Here is a 21154-nt window from a genome sequence, read left to right as displayed (position 1 = left end):
TGGCTAGTGTAAATGGGCTGTTAGAATCACAATTATAACAGAAACTGTCCACAATTTCTGTAGTGACTGGATTGATTGCAGAGGCATTTCTCATATATCCTTTATTTGTTGTACTGTGTAACAGATAGAACATACGCACCTGAAAACAAAGCAAAATGGCCACTTTGTATTCAGTAATTAATAGCCAAGCTATACATATACAATTTGTTTTTATTAAAATGTCTGGTGCCATTCTGCAGTATGCATAGGTTCATCAGTCACAAAGAAAAAAATTTTTTTTTATTATTTCTTTTTACATTATTGAAGAAAAGCAACATAAGCCTTCACGAAGATAGTAAATAAAGCCCCCTACCACCCGGCATAAACACATAAGAATTGTTCACTGCCCCAACCTCAGCTGGGCTATACATTTAAGGTTATAGTTTAATCACTCAAAATTTTGAACGCCTATCAATACTTTTTGAGAAAGCCAATTTAGCAACATGAAAAGATATGTAAAAAATTCCTAAAAAACATGAATCCCTGTCCCTGAGTCCACCATTTATACCTACCCCTGCCCACCCACACTGAGCTGCTTTTGAGATACATACCCCACTTCATATGCAATACTCAGGTAACTAAATACCAGCACACCACAATTAATTAAACCTCAATATCACTAAGCACTAGCAGGCATGTGGTGTGAAATGAGCTTTGCTGCAAGCAATAGCAAACACACTTTAAGATTGTTCATAAATCCACACTTTGTACACTAGAAGCAATTACAAATAACAACAAAGTTAAGTTCATAGTGAATGCACTACGTATATCTGTATATCTCACATAATGCACTAAAAAAAAAACAACCCAAAACATCATCTAACAATGCAAAAATCAAGCCCAAAACATTACCCATTGTTGAGTTACTCTTGCTTGAAAGCAACAGTTATCCAGTTAGTGGATTAGTTAAATAGTTGGTTGGGTTTGTTAGTCAGTTTGTTTGTTGGTTAGTTGGTTAGTCAGTTAGTTGGTTAGTCAATTAGTTAGTTGGTTGATTGGTCAGTTAGTTAGTTAGTCAGTTAGTTAGTTGGTTGGTTAGTCAGTCAATTAGTTGGTTGGTTGGTTGGTTGGTTGATTAGTCAATTAGTTAGTTAGTTAGTTGGTTGGTTGGTTAGTTAGTTAGTCAGTTAGTTAGTTAGTTAGTTAGTTGGTTAGTTAGTCAGTTAGTTAATTAGTTGGTTGATTAGTCAGTTAGTTAATTGGTTGATTAGTCAGATAGTTAGTTGGATGGTTAGTCAGTTGGTTGGTTGGTTAGTCAGTAAGTTGGTTGGTTGGTTGGTTAGTTAGTCAGTAAGTTAGTTAGTTAGTTAGTTGGTTGATTAGTCAGTTAGTTAGTTGGATGGTTAGGCAGTTAGTTAGTTGGTTGGTTAGTCAGTAAGTTAGTTAAACAGTTAGTTAGTTGGTTGGTTAGTCAGTAAGTTAGTTAGTTAGTTGGTTGGTTAGTCAGTTAGTTGGTTGGTTGTTTAGTCAGTAAGTTAGTTGGTTGGTTGGTTGGTTGGATGGTTAGTCAGTTAGTTGGTTGGTTGGTTAGTCAGTTAGTTGGTTGGTTGGTTGGTTAGTTAGTCAGTTAGTTAGTTAGTTGGTTGATTAGTCAGTTAGTTAGTTGGATGGTTAGGCAGTTAGTTAGTTGGTTGGTTAGTCAGTAAGTTAGTTAAACAGTTAGTTAGTTGGTTGGTTAGTCAGTAAGTTAGTTAGTTAGTTGGTCGGTTGATTAGTCAGTAAGTTAGTTGGTTGGTTGGTTGGTTAGTCAGTAAGTTAGTTACTTAGTTAGTTGGTTGGTTAGTCAGTTAGTTAGTTGGTTGGTTAGTCAGTTAGTTAGTTAGTTAGTTAGTTAGTTAGTTAGTTAGTTAGTTAGTTAGTTAGTTAGTTAGTTAGTTAGTTAGTTAGTTAGTTAGTTAGTTAGTTAGTTGGTTGGTTGGTTGGTTGGTTAGTCAGTTAGTTAGTTAAACAGTTAGTTAGTTGGTTGGTTAGTCAGTTAGTTAGTTAAACAGTTAGTTGGTTGGTTGGTTAGTCAGTTAGTTAGTTAAACAGTTAGTTAGTTGGTTGGTTAGTCAGTAAGTTAGTTAAACAGTTAGTTAGTTGGTTGGTTAGTCAGTAGGGCTGAGCGATACTACCGTTTTAGCGATATATCGCGATATTTTGAAAGTATCGATATCGCGATATTTTGTTATTAACTATCGTGATACCATGCCTGTACATTGTTGTCATTGAAAATCCATTTGTTATGCAGTACTAGGCTAAGAATCCTTGTAAATGATTAAGTCCACCCATCTGGTTTCCCCTGCAGAGAGGTGTGAACACCATAACAACCTCAAAGCATGTGTTACAATAACTGTTACTGTAAACAATGATGAAAGTGGCTAGTTTGCTATCACCTATAAGGACTTCCTGCAGGAATGCTGAGCAATATGCTATGTAGCACCAGCTATGATTGACTTATTTGTAAGTATCGTGAACTATTCAGTATCGTGAATAGTGGCTTTAGTATCGATCGTGATACTAAAATGGCAGTATCGCTCAGCCCTATTAGTCAGTAAGTTAGTTAGTTGGTTGGTTAGTCAGTTAGTTGGTCGGTTGATTAGTCAGTAAGTTAGCCAGTTAGTTAGTTGGATGGTTAGTCAGTTAGTTGGTTAGTTAGTTAGTTGGTTGGTTGGTTGGTTAGTTAGTTAGTTAGTTAGTTGGTTGGTTGATTAGTCAGTTAGTTAGTTGGATGGTTAGGCAGTTAGTTAGTTGGTTGGTTAGTCAGTTAGTTAGTTGGATGATGGTTAAGCAGTTAGTTAGTTGGTTGGTTAGTCAGTAAGTTAGTTAAACAGTTAGTTAGTTGGTTGGTTAGTCAGTAAGTTAGTTAGTTAGTTAGTTAGTTAGTTAGTTAGTTGGTTGGTTAGTCAGTTAGTTGGTCGGTTGATTAGTCAGTAAGTTAGTTAGTTAGTTAGTTGGTTGGTTAGTCAGTTAGTTAGTTGGTTGGTTAGTCAGTTAGTTAGTTGGTTGGTTGGTTGGTTGGTTGGTTGGTTGGTTGGTTGGTTGGTTGGTTGGTTGGTTGGTTAGTCAGTTAGTTGGTTGGTTGGTTGGTTAGTCAGTTAGTTAGTTAGTTAGTTAGTTAGTTAGTTGGTTGGTTGGTTGGTTGCAGCGTTGAAACCGGGTCGGGTCATACGGGTCACATTTTCTCCAGGTCATCCAGGTCTGACCCGGTTTACAATTTATTCGGGTCTGACCTGGATTGGATCACGTGAGAAACGAAATTGTTCATTTGACGACGTGGAAACTTATAAACGCTATCGCGTAGCTCTTTCGTGAGCCACGCCCACTTATTGCAATACCAACATATGTTCAGCCATGCTCATTTGTTAGTAAGTGTAGTATGTAGCACGAAATTGAGGGTATCTATGGTGAGGGGTAGCTATTGTCAGTAGGTGAAGACATTTTTTTTTCTTTTTTTTGGTCTTCAACCAACAGCTAGGCTGAAGTTGCAATATTTACTCAACACAAATCGAACGCTCAAAATGTAGACTCATTCGCTCGCTCGAGACTAGCCGAAACACGTCTCGGTATTAATTAATCCGGGTCAATCCGGGTCAAATCCGGGTCAGTGGGTCATCCGGGTCAGCAGTAGTGACCCGGTTTCAATGTTGGTTGGTTGGTTGGTTAGTCAGTTAGTTGGTTGGTTGGTTAGTCAGTTAGTTGGTTGGTTGGTTAGTCAGTTGGTTGGTTAGTCAGATAGTTGGTTGGTTAGTCAGTTAGTTAGTACATTAGTCAGACAAACAATCAGCAGAAAAGTTGTTTAATTAAAAATAATGCAATTTTTGGCAGCAACCTTCAACTATATACAATACACAGACAATACACAGGTGTACATATACAATACACAGGTGTACATATACAATACACAGGTGTACATATACAGAGTGTAATTACCTGAATCTCTCTTCTTGTCATATCGCCAATTCTCCTGTATAAACAAATTAGCACATTGTCATAAAGTATGCCTAGTATAGTATAGTTGGGAGTACTAGTAAGCTAAAACATTCTGCCACTTCTGATTTATGATGAACCACGGCAATGGTTCATAATAGAGATCGTCTATGTTTTTGCCAAAATCCTAATAGAACACACACCTAAACACCACCTTAGGAAGCTCTTCCAACCACAAAAGAAGCCTTAGAAGTTAATTTGGAAGAAGTTTAGATCCACTGGAAAATATGAGAATAAAACTACTTTTTTTAATTTCTGAAATATGCCATTTTGTTCATATTTTCTTTTTTTTCACAGGGCTATAGAGCAAAATGTGAGTACTTTTTGGGGATAAGTAGTAATGAAACAATACACTAGCTGTTGTTTGCTAACTTTGATAATATTAGCTGACTACTTAACAGCTACTATATATGATGACTAACTTGATAAACATGTTTAGTACTGAGCAACTTTTACTATATGTTGGCTATCCATAAATGGATTATAAAAAGTAAAGAAACTAGAGTAAAAATAATTTTAAAAATTAAAACATGGTAATAGAGATTGCTGAAAAAAGTAAAGAAACAAGAAGCCAGCATGTTAAACACAGACACACTGTTATAAGGGTTGAATAATAACAATAATAACTTCATAAGATTCACAAAAATGACACTTGTAGAATTACAGCTGGTTTTACACAATGTCTTAAATTGCTACTATGGACACTTGGTAGAATGAGGCTATAATATAATACTTATGGATATATGTTATACATTAGACTTCACCTTAGGACTATATAAGAGTCAAAAAAAAGAAACAAAAAAAAACAACAATCAGGATTGTATGGAACACATAAGGATCTCCATCCTGCTCCGTATGTATTGACACATTCAACATGAACAGGACTGTCACATTTTCTAGAATACAGTCCTAATCACTCACTTCATATTCTGTTCATACTACACTACTGTACACCATTACTCACTTCATATTGTCCTCAATTACACTATACTATAAAATGTAATGGTATATAGTAGTGTAGTAATGGTATATAGTAGTGTAGTTGAGGACAATATGAAGTGAGTAATGGTGTATAGTAGTGTAGTTGAGGACAATATGAAGTGAGTAGTGGTGTATAGTAGTGTAGTTGAGGACAATATGGAGTGAGTAATGGTGTATATAGTATAGTGTAATTGAGGACAATATGAAGTGAGTAATGGTATATAGTAGTGTAGTTGAGGACAATATGAAGTGAGTAATGGTGTATAGTAATGTAGTTGAGGACAATATGAAGTGAGTAATGGTGTATAGTAGTGTAGTTGAGGACAATATGAAGTGAGTAATGGTGTATAGTAGTGTAGTTGAGGACAATATGAAGTGAGTAATGGTGTATAGTAGTGTAGTTGAGGACAATATGAAGTGAGTAATGGTGTATAGTAGTGTAGTTGAGGACAATATGAAGTGAGTAATGGTGTATAGTAGTGTAGTTGAGGACAATATGAAGTGAGTAATGGTGTATACACCATTACTCACTTCATATTGTCCTCAATTACACCATTACTCACTTCACTTCATATTGTCCTCAATTACACTATACTATATACCATAACTCACTTCATATTGTCCTCAATTACACTATACTATATACCATTACTCACTTCATATTGTCCTCAATTACACTATACTATATACCATTACTCACCTCAATTACACTAAACTATATACCAAAACTCACTTCATGTTGTCCTCAATTACACTATACTATATACCATTACTCACTTCATATTGCCCTCAACTACACTATACTATCCACCATTACTCACTTCATATTGTCCTCAATACTACAAGTACACAAATTTTTTTGGAATTTTCAACTAGAATAGGGACCATGGCATGTCGATAAAAAGTATAGTGCATGACATCACAGGTTTTTTCAATTGAATTCATCACCTTTGCAATTGACTTCATCCCATTTGTAGTAGAGTTTGTCACCTTTGCAGTAAAATTTGTCCCATTTGCAATTGAATTCATCGGTTTTGCAATTGATTTCGTTTATTTTACAATTGATTCAGTCGTTTTTGCATTAGAATTTGTCACGTTTGCTCAAGAATTCATCCGTAACAAGATTGGCAGCTGCAGTAAACACAGAGACCAGATGTGGCAGCTGCAGTAAACACAGAGACCAGATGTGGCAGCTGCAGTAAACACAGAGACCAGATGTAGCAGCTGCTCCATGATCTTGTTGAAGTACAGCTGCTGTAAAAAACTCTTTATAAGGTGATAATTCTACTGCTACGGCTTCTTCAGCAATATTCGCAACTGTGCTTCACCATTGGCGATGGGTGTGATCACTCGCGAACATGCTAATTAACTTGATAGACAGCTAATGGCTTTACATATAACCAGCTTTAATTACTCTAGTGCTGGGCAGTATTGAAAAATAGCAAACAATATACCTTCCATAAAAAGTATCACGGTGTTACTAAATATCACGGTATTACTTAATATCACGGTATTAATGGTAAAGCCATTGGTATTAAAGTACCTGCCATTCACCTCAATAAAAGCATCAAATACCCATGGTAGCTCAGCAAACCTCAGGTACAAATTACCACAAACAAACTTGTTTACATAGTTTGGTTAGCTGACTACATCAGCACCTGCCTACAAACATTGTCACATGTCTGGTTACCTTCTAAATATGGGATGAAACAAACCCACGGGAGGCCATAGTGTCCAGACGGGTAAGTAGAATTCAAGGAAAACGGGACAGGAATGGAAACGACTCACGGAAAATGCTTGATAAAGGTCATCGTACAATTATACAGGTTGGACAGGTCGAATTTTATAGCACAATGTTTCTTTGCAGCGTTGTTTGGATCCTTTCGCTAAAACGATCAAAACACTCTAATAGAGCAGTCAATTGTATTAAATACTCTAATAGAACAGTCAAAAATGTTTTGCTAACTATCCCACCAGGAACCCACATTGATGGCCTGTGAATTGATGTGCTATAACTGTCATTGATTAGGTACATAGGCTAGTTAAGTCATCAATTAGCTACTCCTTTGAAACCATAAATATTCAACTATTAAACATTAAAATAATACTGATATGAAAACTGAGATTCAAAAAGTACTCTAGTTAACTGGCTGTGCCTATTATAGGCTTCGAAAACTGCACCTATACTGTTTCCAGATAAGAAGTCATATGATGGGAGTATGTATGCAAGCACTGGTATGCTTGTCAAGCTAAAGTAGCTCCAAGAGGAGTCCCCATGACTGCTCATATTGTCCTTAGTCTCTTCATTGGAACCATGCACCTACACATACTTCAGCTGCCACATGCCCATCGTGTGACATTTTCCTGAGGTTGCAGGTACAACTTTCCTCATCTATATGCAGGTACTGTCAGTTAATTAGAATCCTTTTGCAAACTTTTAATTATATGCTATATTGGTATAAATTTATGGTTTTAAGGGAGTAGCTAACTTTCAATGTTGATTACTTAGCTAGTCTATATACCTAATCTATGACAGCTATAGCCCATCAATTCACAGCCATCAATGTGGGTCTCTGGTGGGGTAGGTAATAAAACATTTTTGACTGCTCCATTAGAGTATTTTACTACAAGTGACTGCTCTATTAGAGTGTTTCGATCATTTTAGCGGAAGAATCCAACAATGCTGCAAAGATACATTGTGCTATAAAATCCAACCTTTATAATGGCATGATGACCTTTTTATCAGGCATTCTCTGCTGGTTGTTCCCGTTTCCGCTTTCCGTTTTCCTAGAATTCTAGTTACCCTGCCCAGACAGTATGGTGATATCAAAAAAACAGGCGGTATCAAAACCGCGGTATGGCTTAAATATCACAGATTACTAACAATACCCGTATATTGCCCAGCTCTACTCTCTAGTATCTCAAGTGGTATTCTACATGGCGAAAATGATTCACCTTGTGATGAGCAGCTGGTTTTTTGCAGTCAATGTAATTATAGCAAACACAATGAAATCCCTACTGTGTGTCCTCTAGTTGAAAATTCCAATTTTTTGTGTGCTTATTTGTTAACTGTTTTGTAAATAATTATTATGACTGGTGAATCCACGCATACTGCATCAAAAGTAAGAAAAGGCGCCATGCACCCCAGGTATATCAATTATCTCCTGAAAAGTGAAGTATCCATTACACTTTGTTGTCAACTATGCTCAACCTGTTACACAACATTACAAATCAAGAACTGTTCAAAAAGCACCTCTGCAATTCACGCATACCGCATCAAAAGAAACAAATGGTGCCGCGCGCCCCAGTTATATTATTATTATTATTATCATCATCTGAAGAGTGAAGTATCCATTATGTTTCATTGTCGGCTATGTTCAACCCGTTACACAGCAGTACGAATCAAGAACTGTTCGATAAGCACCTCTGCATACAAAGTAGCCACTATAAAAAATACGGACAATTTCTGTTACGAAGGAAAGCCATCACATGCTACTGCCAAATCAACACTTTTCGCTGTAAGCAAAGATGAATGAGACACAAAGGTGTACACTGGTAAGCCCATGAAGAATGCTTTGTACATACTGAGGTATGCCAAAAGGCACCACCCAGGCCAAAGCAACGTCAAACAGTGAAAAAATCAAGCCTGTAGCCTTAGTCATTATCGAGCTACGCTCATCTGAAGGCATCGGTCAGTCAGTCAGTCAGTCAGTCAGTCAGTCAGTCAGTCAGTCAGTCAGTCAGTCAGTCAGTCAGTCAGTCAGTCAGTCAGTCAGTCAGTCAGTCAGTCAGTCAGTCAGTCAGTCAGTCAGTCAGTCAGTCAGTCAGTCAGTCAGTCAGTCAGTCAGTCAGTCAGTCAGTCAGTCAGTCAGTCAGTCAGTCAGTCAGTCAGTCAGTCAGTCAGTCAGTCAGTCAGTCAGTCAGTCACTAGAAAATTCCATTAAATAATTTTTTTTTAATTTCCGCAGCAACTTGTTGAAAGCATTTCAGGTCAATCTGAAGGCTTGTTTGGGTTTAGTTTTACCTAACCAGTACTGCCTCATTGTCGTCTGGGAAAAGTGATACCGGTTTTTGTTTGACGTATTTTCATGGGCCACACCCCACACCTTTGTGGTCCCTACTATACAGTACTATTGCACTGTATGATACACCATTACTCACTTTATATTGTCTTCCAGTTGGTCAAACAATGCTTTGCCTGTACCAGATTGGGAGGACGATGACCTCTTCTCAGGAAACAAGAAACTGTTGAACAGGTTGAGTGTTTGACACACTATCCCAGCAAGTTGTGCTGAATTTGACTAAGATATACAATATATATATATGAAATGGCAGCACTGAAACTACATTGATTTCTATGCCCTGAGGTGTTTGTAAATACACTGAATCAGTGGAGAATTATAAGCCAGTAAAGTTCGGAATCCCTAATAATAATACTCACTGGAGACAAAGTACACAAACGGCTGCTGGTTTTCCTAGTTTACCAGATGTATACCATATAACAATAAAATTTGGTAAACTAAATTTGGTGAATTGGTGATTCATCGCCAAACTGCCAAATTAAAAATTTGTCAATATTATTTTCACACCTTCTGTTCAAGCTTTCGATAACAGTTGTTGAGGTAAGTTCAAGTGTGGCTTCATGGATAAACATGGTTCCACACTTGCAAATGGGTATGGCTTATCAGAGAAGCTGCCTGCTGTAAGACTAGACTAGAATTCATACTCGATTAATGGGCGTGGCTCCACGTAAGCTTGCAGACAGCAACAGACATGGATTCATGCACAGCCATTGATAAATAGTTAAGACTCTACATATGCCTAGACAGAAACACATATTCCTGATAAGTGGGTGTGGCCCATAAAAGAAACTGGACTGCAGCAGGACCAGGATATTCTTTGAGCAGATCAGACCCAGATGACTTGACCCAGTTTCAATCGTGAAAGCAACCTGGCCAGACTGATGCATACAGTGACTGAATCCTAAGATAAATATTTCAGTACAAAAAAGGGGCTTCATCCTTCTGTCAGCTTACACCACATAAAACCTCGTGTGCAACGGTACACCACCAAATTTTCAGTGAGAGCATTTTGTAAACATAAATTTTTGCCAACTGCAATTTTATACCATAAGCATTAGAATCACCTGGATAATGTATCTGGGCCTATTAATCATGCTGCTAATTGGTTAACCTGTCATGTTGATTCAGCACTTTTTTTCAAAGTGATTCACAATCAAAGGCTATTGTTAAGGTTACTTGACCAGGGGCAGTTCTAGAAAATTTTCTTCTATACAAGGTCGTATATAGCCATGTAAACCCTTAGGTTTCACTCTGATGTAGCATGGTAGGTAACAATGGGCAAATATTACCCCACAACATTGTTTCATCACAGTTGAATTTCACCATTCCAGATATTGGCAGTAAGATTTTAAGTCTTAAAAAAGCAGTCACAAAACTTCAGCACCCTAAAACTATAATTATTTTTAAGGTGCATAACACAGCTGAAAATGCTGAAGAATCAACTTTGTGTGATTTCATCACAAAAGTAAGAGGTTCAACCACTAGAAACTACTATACATTGTAATCCCCTGGTGATCTTAGCTTAGACTGTTCTATTAGACAACATCATAATTTTTTTTTTCCAATTTCAAAACGCTGACTGGTTTTCAGGTTAAATTGTCTTAGAATCGTACCTGTGTTGGCATAACGTATTTCATGGACTGGACTCGCAGACTGAGCTGAAAACAGCTTTTACACAATAATCCAGGCATTATCCATCTCTTGCAACACAGGAGATGCCACTATCGAGCTACAGCTGTTGGCACTGCTCTTCCTCACAAGTCATAATAGTGCATGCACTAATTAATTAGAATACACCTACGATACACATGTACTAGCAGTGATAAAAAGTGATAGAGACTATTGTTGTAGCATAGGTGTTTCCCTTTTTGTTGCTTCAGTACTTAGCACTAGTGTTGGGGCTGTAGTGATGAACCAGTTTATTTGCATAGCCCCACGATCACCTTGCAGATGCCACCTATAGCTACCTGCTAGGAATAATTACTGGCTCATCACTACAGTTGCGTTAAAGCAACAAAGGAAAACATTTACACTACAACAATAGCCTCGACCACGTTTTATCACTGCTAGTGCACCTGCATCGTAAGTGTATTACGATTAATTAGTGCATGCGTTACTTTCATGACTTGTGAGGAAGAGCAGTACTAACAGTTGTAGCTCGATAGTGGCGTCTTAAGCATTACAAGAGATGGATAATGCCTGGATTATTGTGTAAAATCTGTTTCCAGTTCAGTCCGTCAGTCCAGTCCACGAAATAATTAGGCCACCTGTGTTTGATTCTGAACTTATGATTATCAGCTATGGTAGGCCTTGTTTGGTAACATTACTAACTTTACGGCCTAGGCATTTTTCATCCTATGCACAGCGAATAACCACAAAAAGAGAAAGAAATCAATATAGTTCTTTCTGTGTACAGAAAATTGAAATGTACCATATACTTTGTCAGTAACAGGAGCTTTACACTCTGGTTAGGTTTTCCCAATAGCTTCAATACATTTCTATGGGCATCCACAGCATCCAGTGGTGGTGCAACATACTGATTGCATTCCTAAGGCCTTTGAACTAAAGGAGTTACAAAGTATCACCTAGCAAAACTAAATATACAAAGTCAACAATTAAAGATCTACTCCTAAATTAGTTGGTTGTATTATCATGTTATGCAGTAGCAGAAATCAACTCTTTTAGACACTGTCATTATCAGTAACTTGTACTTTTATAATTATGATTAAAGTACTTGGTAAAGGCAGAGCCTGTATACCAGAAGGCCTTATAATGGCCTAAGATGTTTATACTAACTTCATTAAGAATGTTTGAAAAGTAGGAGAAAGAAGAAAAATCCATGACTGGACCTGGGCAGCCTCGAACCTGCAGCCATCCGATTAACGCTCGAACGCTTACAGGAGTCTGCCAGTCAAGTGCTTTTAACATTTAAGAATTTTGGATGGGATTTCATTCATTTTTTTATGTGAGACAGTACAAGCAACAGTACATAAAATCAAAAAAAGTTAAGTGTATGACCCACAAACCACATCTGGTGTAAAATGAAAGTTACACACTTTAGCCTCTAGCTTTTTACTGGCCAATGGAATCACAACCACATATCATTCTTCAGCGACTCTAATATTATCATGAACTATGCCCATGCTTTTCACAATAATCCTAATAGAATGCACATACCCCCTTGAGACCTAAAATCACCTTGGGAAAGTACCCTTCAACTCAAAACAACCCTTTGGTGGTTCTTTGTATGGAGAATAGGTCCACTAGTAAGTATCAAGTAAAAAGATACTCACTAGTAGATCTATTCTCCGTAAGTGTACTTTAAACAACTCTGAAATTTGCTGTTTTGTTCATTTTTTTACATTAATATTTATATTATTCATGTACAGCAGAAGTTACCCACTTGTGCTCACTGAGTCCTACTGCGTGACCTTGACCTATATGTTACTAACCAGCCTCCACCTCATAAATCTCTTCACCATTACAGTATTGTCATGGAGAACAAATGTTAGTTGTTGTAGTTATTTAGTAACTTAGTAACTTTTCCTTTGTTGCATTAAGTATTAGGTTTTTTTTGTGTGTATATATGCATGCTCTTGATCACGTGATACAATGGCGGATCTGTAACCTCGACCTCGTGGGATGCTTGTGAAGGCAAAACTACTTATTCTAGATACCAAATCACGACATCTGGCGCCCAATGTGGGGCACAAAGATAGGCCAGACGATTACGACGAGGAGCAGCTCGCAACGAAGCTGATTACAAAGAAACTAGATAAACTGGACCTGAATTTCCGCTGAACTATAAAGTAGAAGATTCTGTTTGTCATTTTCCATGTGAAAGGCTGCCTTTGCCACTATACAACTTACTTTGCCACTACACGACTTACTTAACCGCCTACTGAAATGCTGTAGTACCGTGGCAGAACCAGACTTAACAGTACCTTAGAAGCTTAGAAAGCAAGCCGTAACATTTGATTACTACTGTTGCTCTTGTTTATTTTAGTGGTCTACCTGTGAATATTGCCATGTATGAGGAATCGGCTCCCATGCTAGAGAGATCACATGCCATACATGGAGGCCACCACAGGGTTGTCACGAAGCTCATCCATGAAGTGGAGGAGAATGCTAGTACTACAGAGCCATTAGATTCAACTAAAAAAGTTTGACTCAATGTTATTAAGCAACAACTGGACATTAAGTTAAGTCTATTAAATGATATGGACAAGGACATCCTCAGCCGTCGTGAAATAGACAGTATCACCACTGAGCTTGAAGAATCAGAAACTATAACTGCTAAAATAATTACTTATAAAAAGAAATTAGAGGAAATGCTGCCAGTCCTTATGCCAGCTACTAGTGTTTCTCCATCCCCCATGGTACATGCTTCATTGACACCTCCTGCTACAGTGGTAAAGCCTTGACTCCCTAGATTACAGCTCCCAAAGTTAAGAATTGGCCAGTATTTTGGGACTCCTTCAAATCTGCCGTCCATGACAATGCAGAATCCCAAAGGTAAAGAAGTTTAACTACCTTAATTCATTGTTGGAAGGCACTGCTCTCAAGAGTATACAGGGCCTCACGCTGACCGAAGGCCATTATGACACAGCAGTTGGAATGCTGAAGGAGAGATTTGGGGACCCCCAACAAATCATCTGTTCCCACATGGAGGGGTTGCTGAAGATCCCTAATTGTTCAGTTGATCAATGTTGTCCACTCCGTTCTGTATATGACAAGATCATGGTTAACATCAGAGGATTAGAAGCACTAGGAATCACTTCTGAGCAGTACGGAAGTTTGTTGATCACAGTTATTATGACTAAGTTTCCCAGTGAGATCTGCTTGCAAATTGCCCGTGAACTTGGGAAGAATGCTTGGAAGATAACTCCATTCCTTGATATATTATGAAAAGGAAGTAGAGACCAGAGAAGTCAGCGAGGGGTCTACCATTAGTCCAATGAAGTCTCCTGTTGTCCATACACCGAAAGTTTCATCTAATTCCACTGGTAGTTCACTGGCTGCAAATAGTTACAGGATGCATTGTGTTTATTGTAACGGTGAACACTACTCAGCTGCCTGCCCAGCAGTTACTAATGTAAAGGACCGGAAGGATATACTTTTGAAGGCTGATCGTTGCTTCAACTGTTTGAGGACTAAGCACAAGTCAAAGGATTGTGATATCCAGAAGACTTGCAGACATTGTTACAGACGACACCATCAGTCAATATGTGAACGGGCACTAACTGCACAGAATGCAGGTGGCAGCACTGAATTATTCCAGACTGACAACCCTAGTGATACTACAAGTACCATTAGCATCTCAAGCACAACTGGTGTAAGCAAGGCTAGGGAGTAGTGCTTCTACAAACTGCACAAGCTAGTGCTATAGGAGAAACTAAGCGAGTGCCAATCAGGATAGTGGTAGCCAACTGTCATATGCTACTAAATCTTTGCAACAATGTCTAGGGTTAAGGCCAATTCGAAGAGAGAAGTTGCGTGTAAACACTTTTGGCAGTTCCTCCTTTAACACAAATCCTTGTGACATTATTCAGGTTCATATTCAGAGTACAAGTAATGGTGAAACCCTCAGTATTATTGCCTGCACATCAGCTGTCATCTGCTCTCCACTTCCTCGACTAATTGATGCAAGTGTTTATAGTCACTTTGAAGGCTTACAATTAGCTGATGCCAGTGATTCCGCACAAGGAATAGATGTCCTAATTGGATCTGATTATTATTGGTCTGTGGTAACGAGGGAGACAATTGTGGGAGACACAGGTCCTGTGGCGGTGAGTAGTAGACTGAGATGGCTACTTTCTGGTCCCTCAGATAGCAGTGGTAGTGTGAGTTTCACACATTCCAATGTTATAGTACATAGTGACAATTTAGTGAGGGTGAGTGAAAGTGATGACATTGTCAATGTTCTGAAGCATTTTTGGGACACTGAGTCAATTGGCATATTAGATGACACCCAGATTCAAGCTGAAGATAATCATTTTCTGGAGAGACTGTTAACCATGGTCATTACAAAGTGCACCTGCCCTGGAGGGAAAATAGACCAGCTATTCCTGATCATTTTAATCTTTTTTTGAATCGGTTACAACTTCTTTGCTCTCGATTACTGAAATCTCCTGAACTACTTGAAAAATATCATACAATCATCCAAGAGCAGTTGAAGAACGGAATAGTGGAGTTGGTACCTGAGGATCCACGAGAGGCTACAGCCAGAAGTAATGTAATACACTACCTTCCTCATTATGGCATGCTACGCCATGACAAGCAGACTACCAAGTTAAGGGTAGTATATGATGGATCAGCTAAGACTAAAATGGATATCCCTGAACGATTGTCTCAAGACAGGTCCGAATATGATTCCCAGGCTTTTTGATGTTCTTATTAAGTTTCGATGGCAGGTAGTTGCAGTAACGGCAGACATTGAACAAGCCTTTCTGATGATAGCCATTGCACCCCAGGACAGAGATGTTCTTCGATTCTTGTGGTTCAAGGACCGTCATGATGCTGATAGTGAAATATTGAGTTTGAGATTTACTCGTTTGGTTTTTGGATTGCATCCTTCCCCTGCTATTTTGGGGTCAGTCATATCCCATTATCTCAATAAGTATCAGTGTCAAATACCAGGGGCCAGTCTATTAAGAATTCATTCTATGTTGATGACCTATCAGGTGGGGCTACTGTTGAGGAAGCCTTTAACATGTATTCAGTTGCGAAAAGGGTGATGGCTACGGGGGGTTCAATTTACGGAAGTGGAATTCCAATTTACAAGAATTGATGTCAAAAATAGTCCAAGCTGAGTCTGGATCATCTGTGGATGCCACTGTCGATCGGTCTCATGGAGAAGGTAACCAATTTATTGTTGGTAATAGTGACCATCAGTCCAAGTTGCTTGGGGTTGGTTGGGATAGCTTCTCAGATGAGCTCCATTTTAACTTCTCAGCATTGGTTGACCAAGTGAGTAGACTCCCACCAAGCCACAGGTCACTGTTGAAGGTTACGGCAAGCATTTGTTGACCCCCTGGGTATACTTAGTCCTTTTGTGGTTAAGCTGAAAGTGCTGTTCCAGACATTGTGTTGTCAGCATGCTGAATGGGATCAGCCTCTGGTGGGTGAGTGTTTGAGGCAATGGAAAGATTTTTTTGTTGGAGTTTGAAATTCTTAATGTACTTCGAGTGCCACGATGTTATTTCAAGGAAGGGCTCACACCACATCACCATGAGCTCCATGAATTCAGTGACGCTTCTGAATATGCCTATGCTCCTGCCTTGTACCTAACAACTGTCTACACTAATGGTACAGTCTCTATTAGTCTGGTTGCTTCAAAAACAAGAATGTCGCCAGTCAAGAAACAGTCAATTCCACAGCTTGAATTGTTGAGAGCACTGATACTGACACAGCTTGCAGATACTGTACTTAGACAACTCCCACTACAACTAACGGCTATGCATTGGGTTGATTCAACTACTGCGTTGTTTTGGATAAAAAAACCAATGACCATGGAATCAGTACATGTTGAGGAGAGTAAGTGAAATTCGTTCCCTTACCTCACCTGGCCAGAGGAGACATTGTCCTGGAGTTGACAACCCAGTGGACCTCCCTTCTCGTGCATTAGAGGCACAGAAGTTACGAGATTGTACAGTCTGGTGGGAAGGTCCACCGCTTTTGAAATCCTGTGAAGATGAGTGGCCTGCACTTGTAGATCCTTAAGCCAACAATACTACACTTACTGAATTGATGAAGACCTCTGCTCAAGACACCCATGTGTTTACCAGTGTGGCTGGTAATGTCTCTGTAGACTTGAACAATGTAATTAAATATAAGGTGTTGCTCAGGGTCACAGCTCAAGTGTTGAGATTTTTAGAAAGATGCAGAGGCAGTCCGCTTATGTACAGTACAGTAACGTGGAGTTGGAGGCAACCGAATTGGAGAGAGCAGAGTTGTTGTGGATTTATTCCATCTATACAGAAGCGTTCCAGAGAGAGATCAAGTACTTGGAGGGCATGGTAAGCCATTGTATGTGGATCAGTTTGGTCTTTATCTAGATGACCAACACGTGCTGAAGTGTAAGGGAAGAATTGGGAACTCAACTTTAGCTGCAACAGAGAAGCATCCTGTGTTGTTGCCTACCAAGCACCCAGTTGTGAAGCTACTTGTGAGGGAGGTGCATTGTAGAGTTAAGCATGGAGGAGTCAATACTACCCAGGCAGCCACACGTGAGAAGTACTGGATTCTGAAAGGTAGGCAATTAATCAAGGGAATTTTGCGTAGATGTGTGGTATGCAAGAGGACTGAGGGCCCACCGTATTGTGTGCAACCCCTCCTGATCTTCCAAAATTTAGAGTGTCACCCTTTACACATACTGGTTAAGATTTCGCAGGCCCTTTGTACATTCAAGAATCTAAGAATTCAGATGTCACCCCTTAAGATTTATATTTGTTTGTTTACTTGCGCATCCACCCATGCCATCCACTTAGAGCTTACTCGTTCCTTGAGTCATTTTTGTTAGCATTTTGAAGATTTGTTGGTAGACATGGATTACCTGCCACATTAATTTCAGACAATGCGAAGACCTTCAAATCTTCATCTAATCAATTTGTCGTGCCACTGAAGTGTTTCAGTATCTGAGTAATAACCGTACCTCCTGGAGGTTTATCGTTGCCAAGTCCCCTTGGTGGGAGGATTTTATGAACGTATGGTTCAGACCATGAAGAAGGCTTTGAGAAAAATTATTGGGAGGTCCAATCTACATTTTGAAGAGTTGAATACTGTTCTTATTGAAGTAGAGTCCATAATTAATTGCCGCCCCCTGACCTTTGTATATGATGATTCTGAGGGTGTGAGCTATGCCTTGACCCCATCACATTTACTTTTACGGACAACGAATGGCCTCCTCTCCATGTGCTAGTCACTATGAGATTGTCAGTACTAATGCATCACTCACCAGAAGATCGAGGAATCAGAGACATGTTCTCAACCAGATAGTTGCCTGCTGGAGAAAGGAATACTTGTTAAGCCTTCGTGAAGTCAGAAAGGCCAAACAGACTGGTTCAGGTCCTACAGTCAAGGTTGGAGATATCGTAATATTGAAAGATGATAATGTTAAGAGAGCATTTTGGAAACTTGTAAAGGTAGTCCAACTTTTAGAGGGGAGTGATGGAATTACTAGGGCCACTCTAATCAATGTATCTAATGAAGGTTGTCCACTGAAGATACTGAAGAGAAGCACTCAGCATTTAATTCCTATTGAGGTCAGTTGTACAGAAAGTGAAACTGATGTTCCTCCCATGGTTGTTGTGAATGAGACTTCTGGTGATCAGTCTGAGGAGGTAGTTAATAACACTGAAGATAGTTCAGCTACTCAACAGATCAACACTTCTAGACCATGTCGACAAACTGCGATATTGGGGGAGCAAACAAGGAAACATGGACTGGACATTAATATTGTTTGCTCCCTTCCGTGACCAAACAGGGGGAGTGTGTTGGAACTTGATTGCTAGTTGTTGTAGTTATTTAGTAACTTAGAACTTTTTCCTTTGTTACATTAGGTATTAGGTTTTTTGTGTGTGTATATGCATGCTTTTGATCACGTGATAAAATAGTGGATCCGTAACCTCAACCTCGTGGGACGCTTGTGAAGGCGAACTGCTTATTCTAGATACCAAATCACAACATTTATTGCATTCGTGAAAATATGACAAATATGAAATATTGTACAAATTGCTTTTTTCTTTTAATTCATTGGTCTCAACATAATCCCGATAAGAGTTGTAGCAAAAATACACCCTCTCACAATTTATAGTGCTGTTACCAGTATGTCGGGACCCATTCAAAAGCTGCTTGGGCCTACAAAAGTGAGATTACAAGCTTAGTTCCGTTTCATGTTCATCCAGTTCACTGGACACTCCAGAATCGTCTTGGCCTTCTTAATGTAGACGACCTTATCCACCGATTTTTAACAAATATTGCTCTACTGGAATGATGTAACCAAGAGTGGACAACACTGCTGCACGTTTTGGAAGATGATGAAAGAACAGCCAAAGAGAAGGAATATCTGTGGGCTACAGACGGAGACAATGGCTTAATCAAACTATAATAATTGCTGGACTCTCAAGAGACTGCTTCTCATCTTGAAGGCCACTTAGCACGAGTATTAAGAAAAGTAGAGAGGACTAACACTGAACAACCCTTGATTCGATCTGTAGCTTTTGCAGTACCTACTGGAATCCCTACAGATACCTGTGATAATAAAAACAATGGAAAGATGAAGTTACCTAAGCTTAACCTTCCTACATTTGAAGGAAACATTCTCTATTGGCAAGAGTTTTGGGATAATTTTTCAACTTCAGTTCTCAAGCAAGATATCCCTGATATACAAAGTTCAGTTATCTCAAAAGTTCATTTTGTGCTGCTGCTGCTTCCTCCATATCTGGAATTTCAGTTACTGATGATAATTATTATGAGTTGGCGATAAAATTATCTTTGGGAAAAAGAAGATATTATTGAGGCCTTGTATTCTCGATTACAGCATTTCCTGTTATCAATGAATCAGTTCAACGACATAAAACATAGCTACGAAGCCATGGAGAGGATTCTGCGACAATTAGAGGCAGAATGTCGATCAACAGAGAACGATTGTTCAACAAATATTATTGAAATCCCAACTGAAGTGATCATAATGTTAGAAGAGTCAAAGAGTCTAAATGATATATGGAATGTTCATCAGCTGTTAAGAGTTACATTAGTATATACAAGAATGCTAGAAAGCATAAAACAAATATTAAGGGCTCCTCATTTAGAAATGTGAAAAGAAATGATTATTATGGCTACAGATCTTTTACTGGTAAGACAACTCACCGTCATGTAGAAGCACTAATGACTAATAGTAAAAAGAGCAGGGCTGAACAACAAAAACAATGTGAGCCGACCTTTCCATGTATTTTCTGTAAGGGAAGCCATTTTAATAATACTGTAATAAATACACAACATTTAGTGATCGTAAACAGCTGCCAGTATAAGATTAATGTTTCATGTCTAAAGGTTGAACACCTCTTTAAGAACTGTGATAGAATTGTCATTTTTGTTAGAAAGCTGGCCATCACAATCTATCTATATAGATAAAGCTGAAAAGCCGTCCATCCATCTGTCCATCACGTCGCTTACTCACCAAACTTAGTGCGAATCGACACAATCTGTGCTAATAATGAAGCACTCATCATCCGGCCACTCTAAGATTGTTATCACGAGTTCACGCATGCTTCCGTTCATTCTCTACAGCACGTAGAAGGCCAAGGTGTAGAGAAAACATGAGCAACATTCCTTTGAAAACCATAGCACACACTGTTCAAGTGGTAGAACGCCTGACCAGTGTGTAAGAGGTCATGGGTTTGAATCCACGTGTTGGCAGATTTTTTTTCTTTCTACTAAGTACTTTTTTTGTGTACACCTTTTTAAAACACGACTTTTAGCTCATTGTATCTTGGTATGCAAAGCATGTATCAACGTGGGGCTTTAGTGAAATTAAATGCCCATCATCTGGCAACTCGACTGTTGTTGTAGCAAATCAATACGCACTTTTATTCGTTCTTTATAGGGCAATGAAGGCACTGGTGTAGGGAAAGATCACTGAAAAGTTGTGCTACCTTCCTGTCAAAACCACAGATAAACAACTGTGGCAAATTTGTGCACCTCTGTTATTATAACCAACCTGGGTTCAGTCCCCACCTAGGTCATAACTTTTTTTTCACTTTTGGGACCTTTTTGATGCACCTTTTTGTACTATCTGTTCCATGCAAGTCTTCATCTACAAACTCTTATGCTCAGTTTTTCAGCACTGGAACCTCACATCATAGGGACAATTATAGCACTTTTGGGATAGGACATGCGAATTGCCAACATATTTGTCCATCTGTGTGTTGGTTCAGTGTGTCACAGTTGTACTTCAGAGTAAGTAAAAGCATCTTTCACCAGTAACCAGAATATCTACATCTTCGTTTTAAGCACATAGGTGTGCACTGACATGTAAAACTGTTTGTTCAGATTTACCTCATTACTGCTATAGTAAATAGGCA

At 38.8% G+C, this 21154-nt stretch overlaps 1 protein-coding gene across 2 annotated transcripts in view; it reads right to left on the bottom strand.

Annotated features, from left to right (window-relative positions):
• The window catches only part of LOC136269401 (BLOC-3 complex member HPS1-like), a 150460-nt gene that overhangs the window by 37259 nt on the left and 92047 nt on the right, over positions 1-21154 (bottom strand). For both annotated transcript variants that reach the window (XM_066064952.1, XM_066064951.1), the window contains exons 14-15: positions 9151-9290; positions 3952-3985 (exon numbers count right to left, since the gene is read on the bottom strand). In XM_066064952.1, coding sequence (XP_065921024.1) covers positions 3952-3985; positions 9151-9290 — 174 coding nt within the window. The remainder of the gene's footprint in view (positions 1-3951; positions 3986-9150; positions 9291-21154) is intronic.

This window comes from Dysidea avara, chromosome 10 (assembly GCF_963678975.1).
Source record: "Dysidea avara chromosome 10, odDysAvar1.4, whole genome shotgun sequence".
In the NCBI taxonomy this organism is placed as follows: Eukaryota; Metazoa; Porifera; class Demospongiae; order Dictyoceratida; family Dysideidae; genus Dysidea; species Dysidea avara.
The sequence above is the reverse complement of the archived record's forward strand: the minus strand, read 5'-3'. Positions and strand labels throughout refer to the sequence as shown.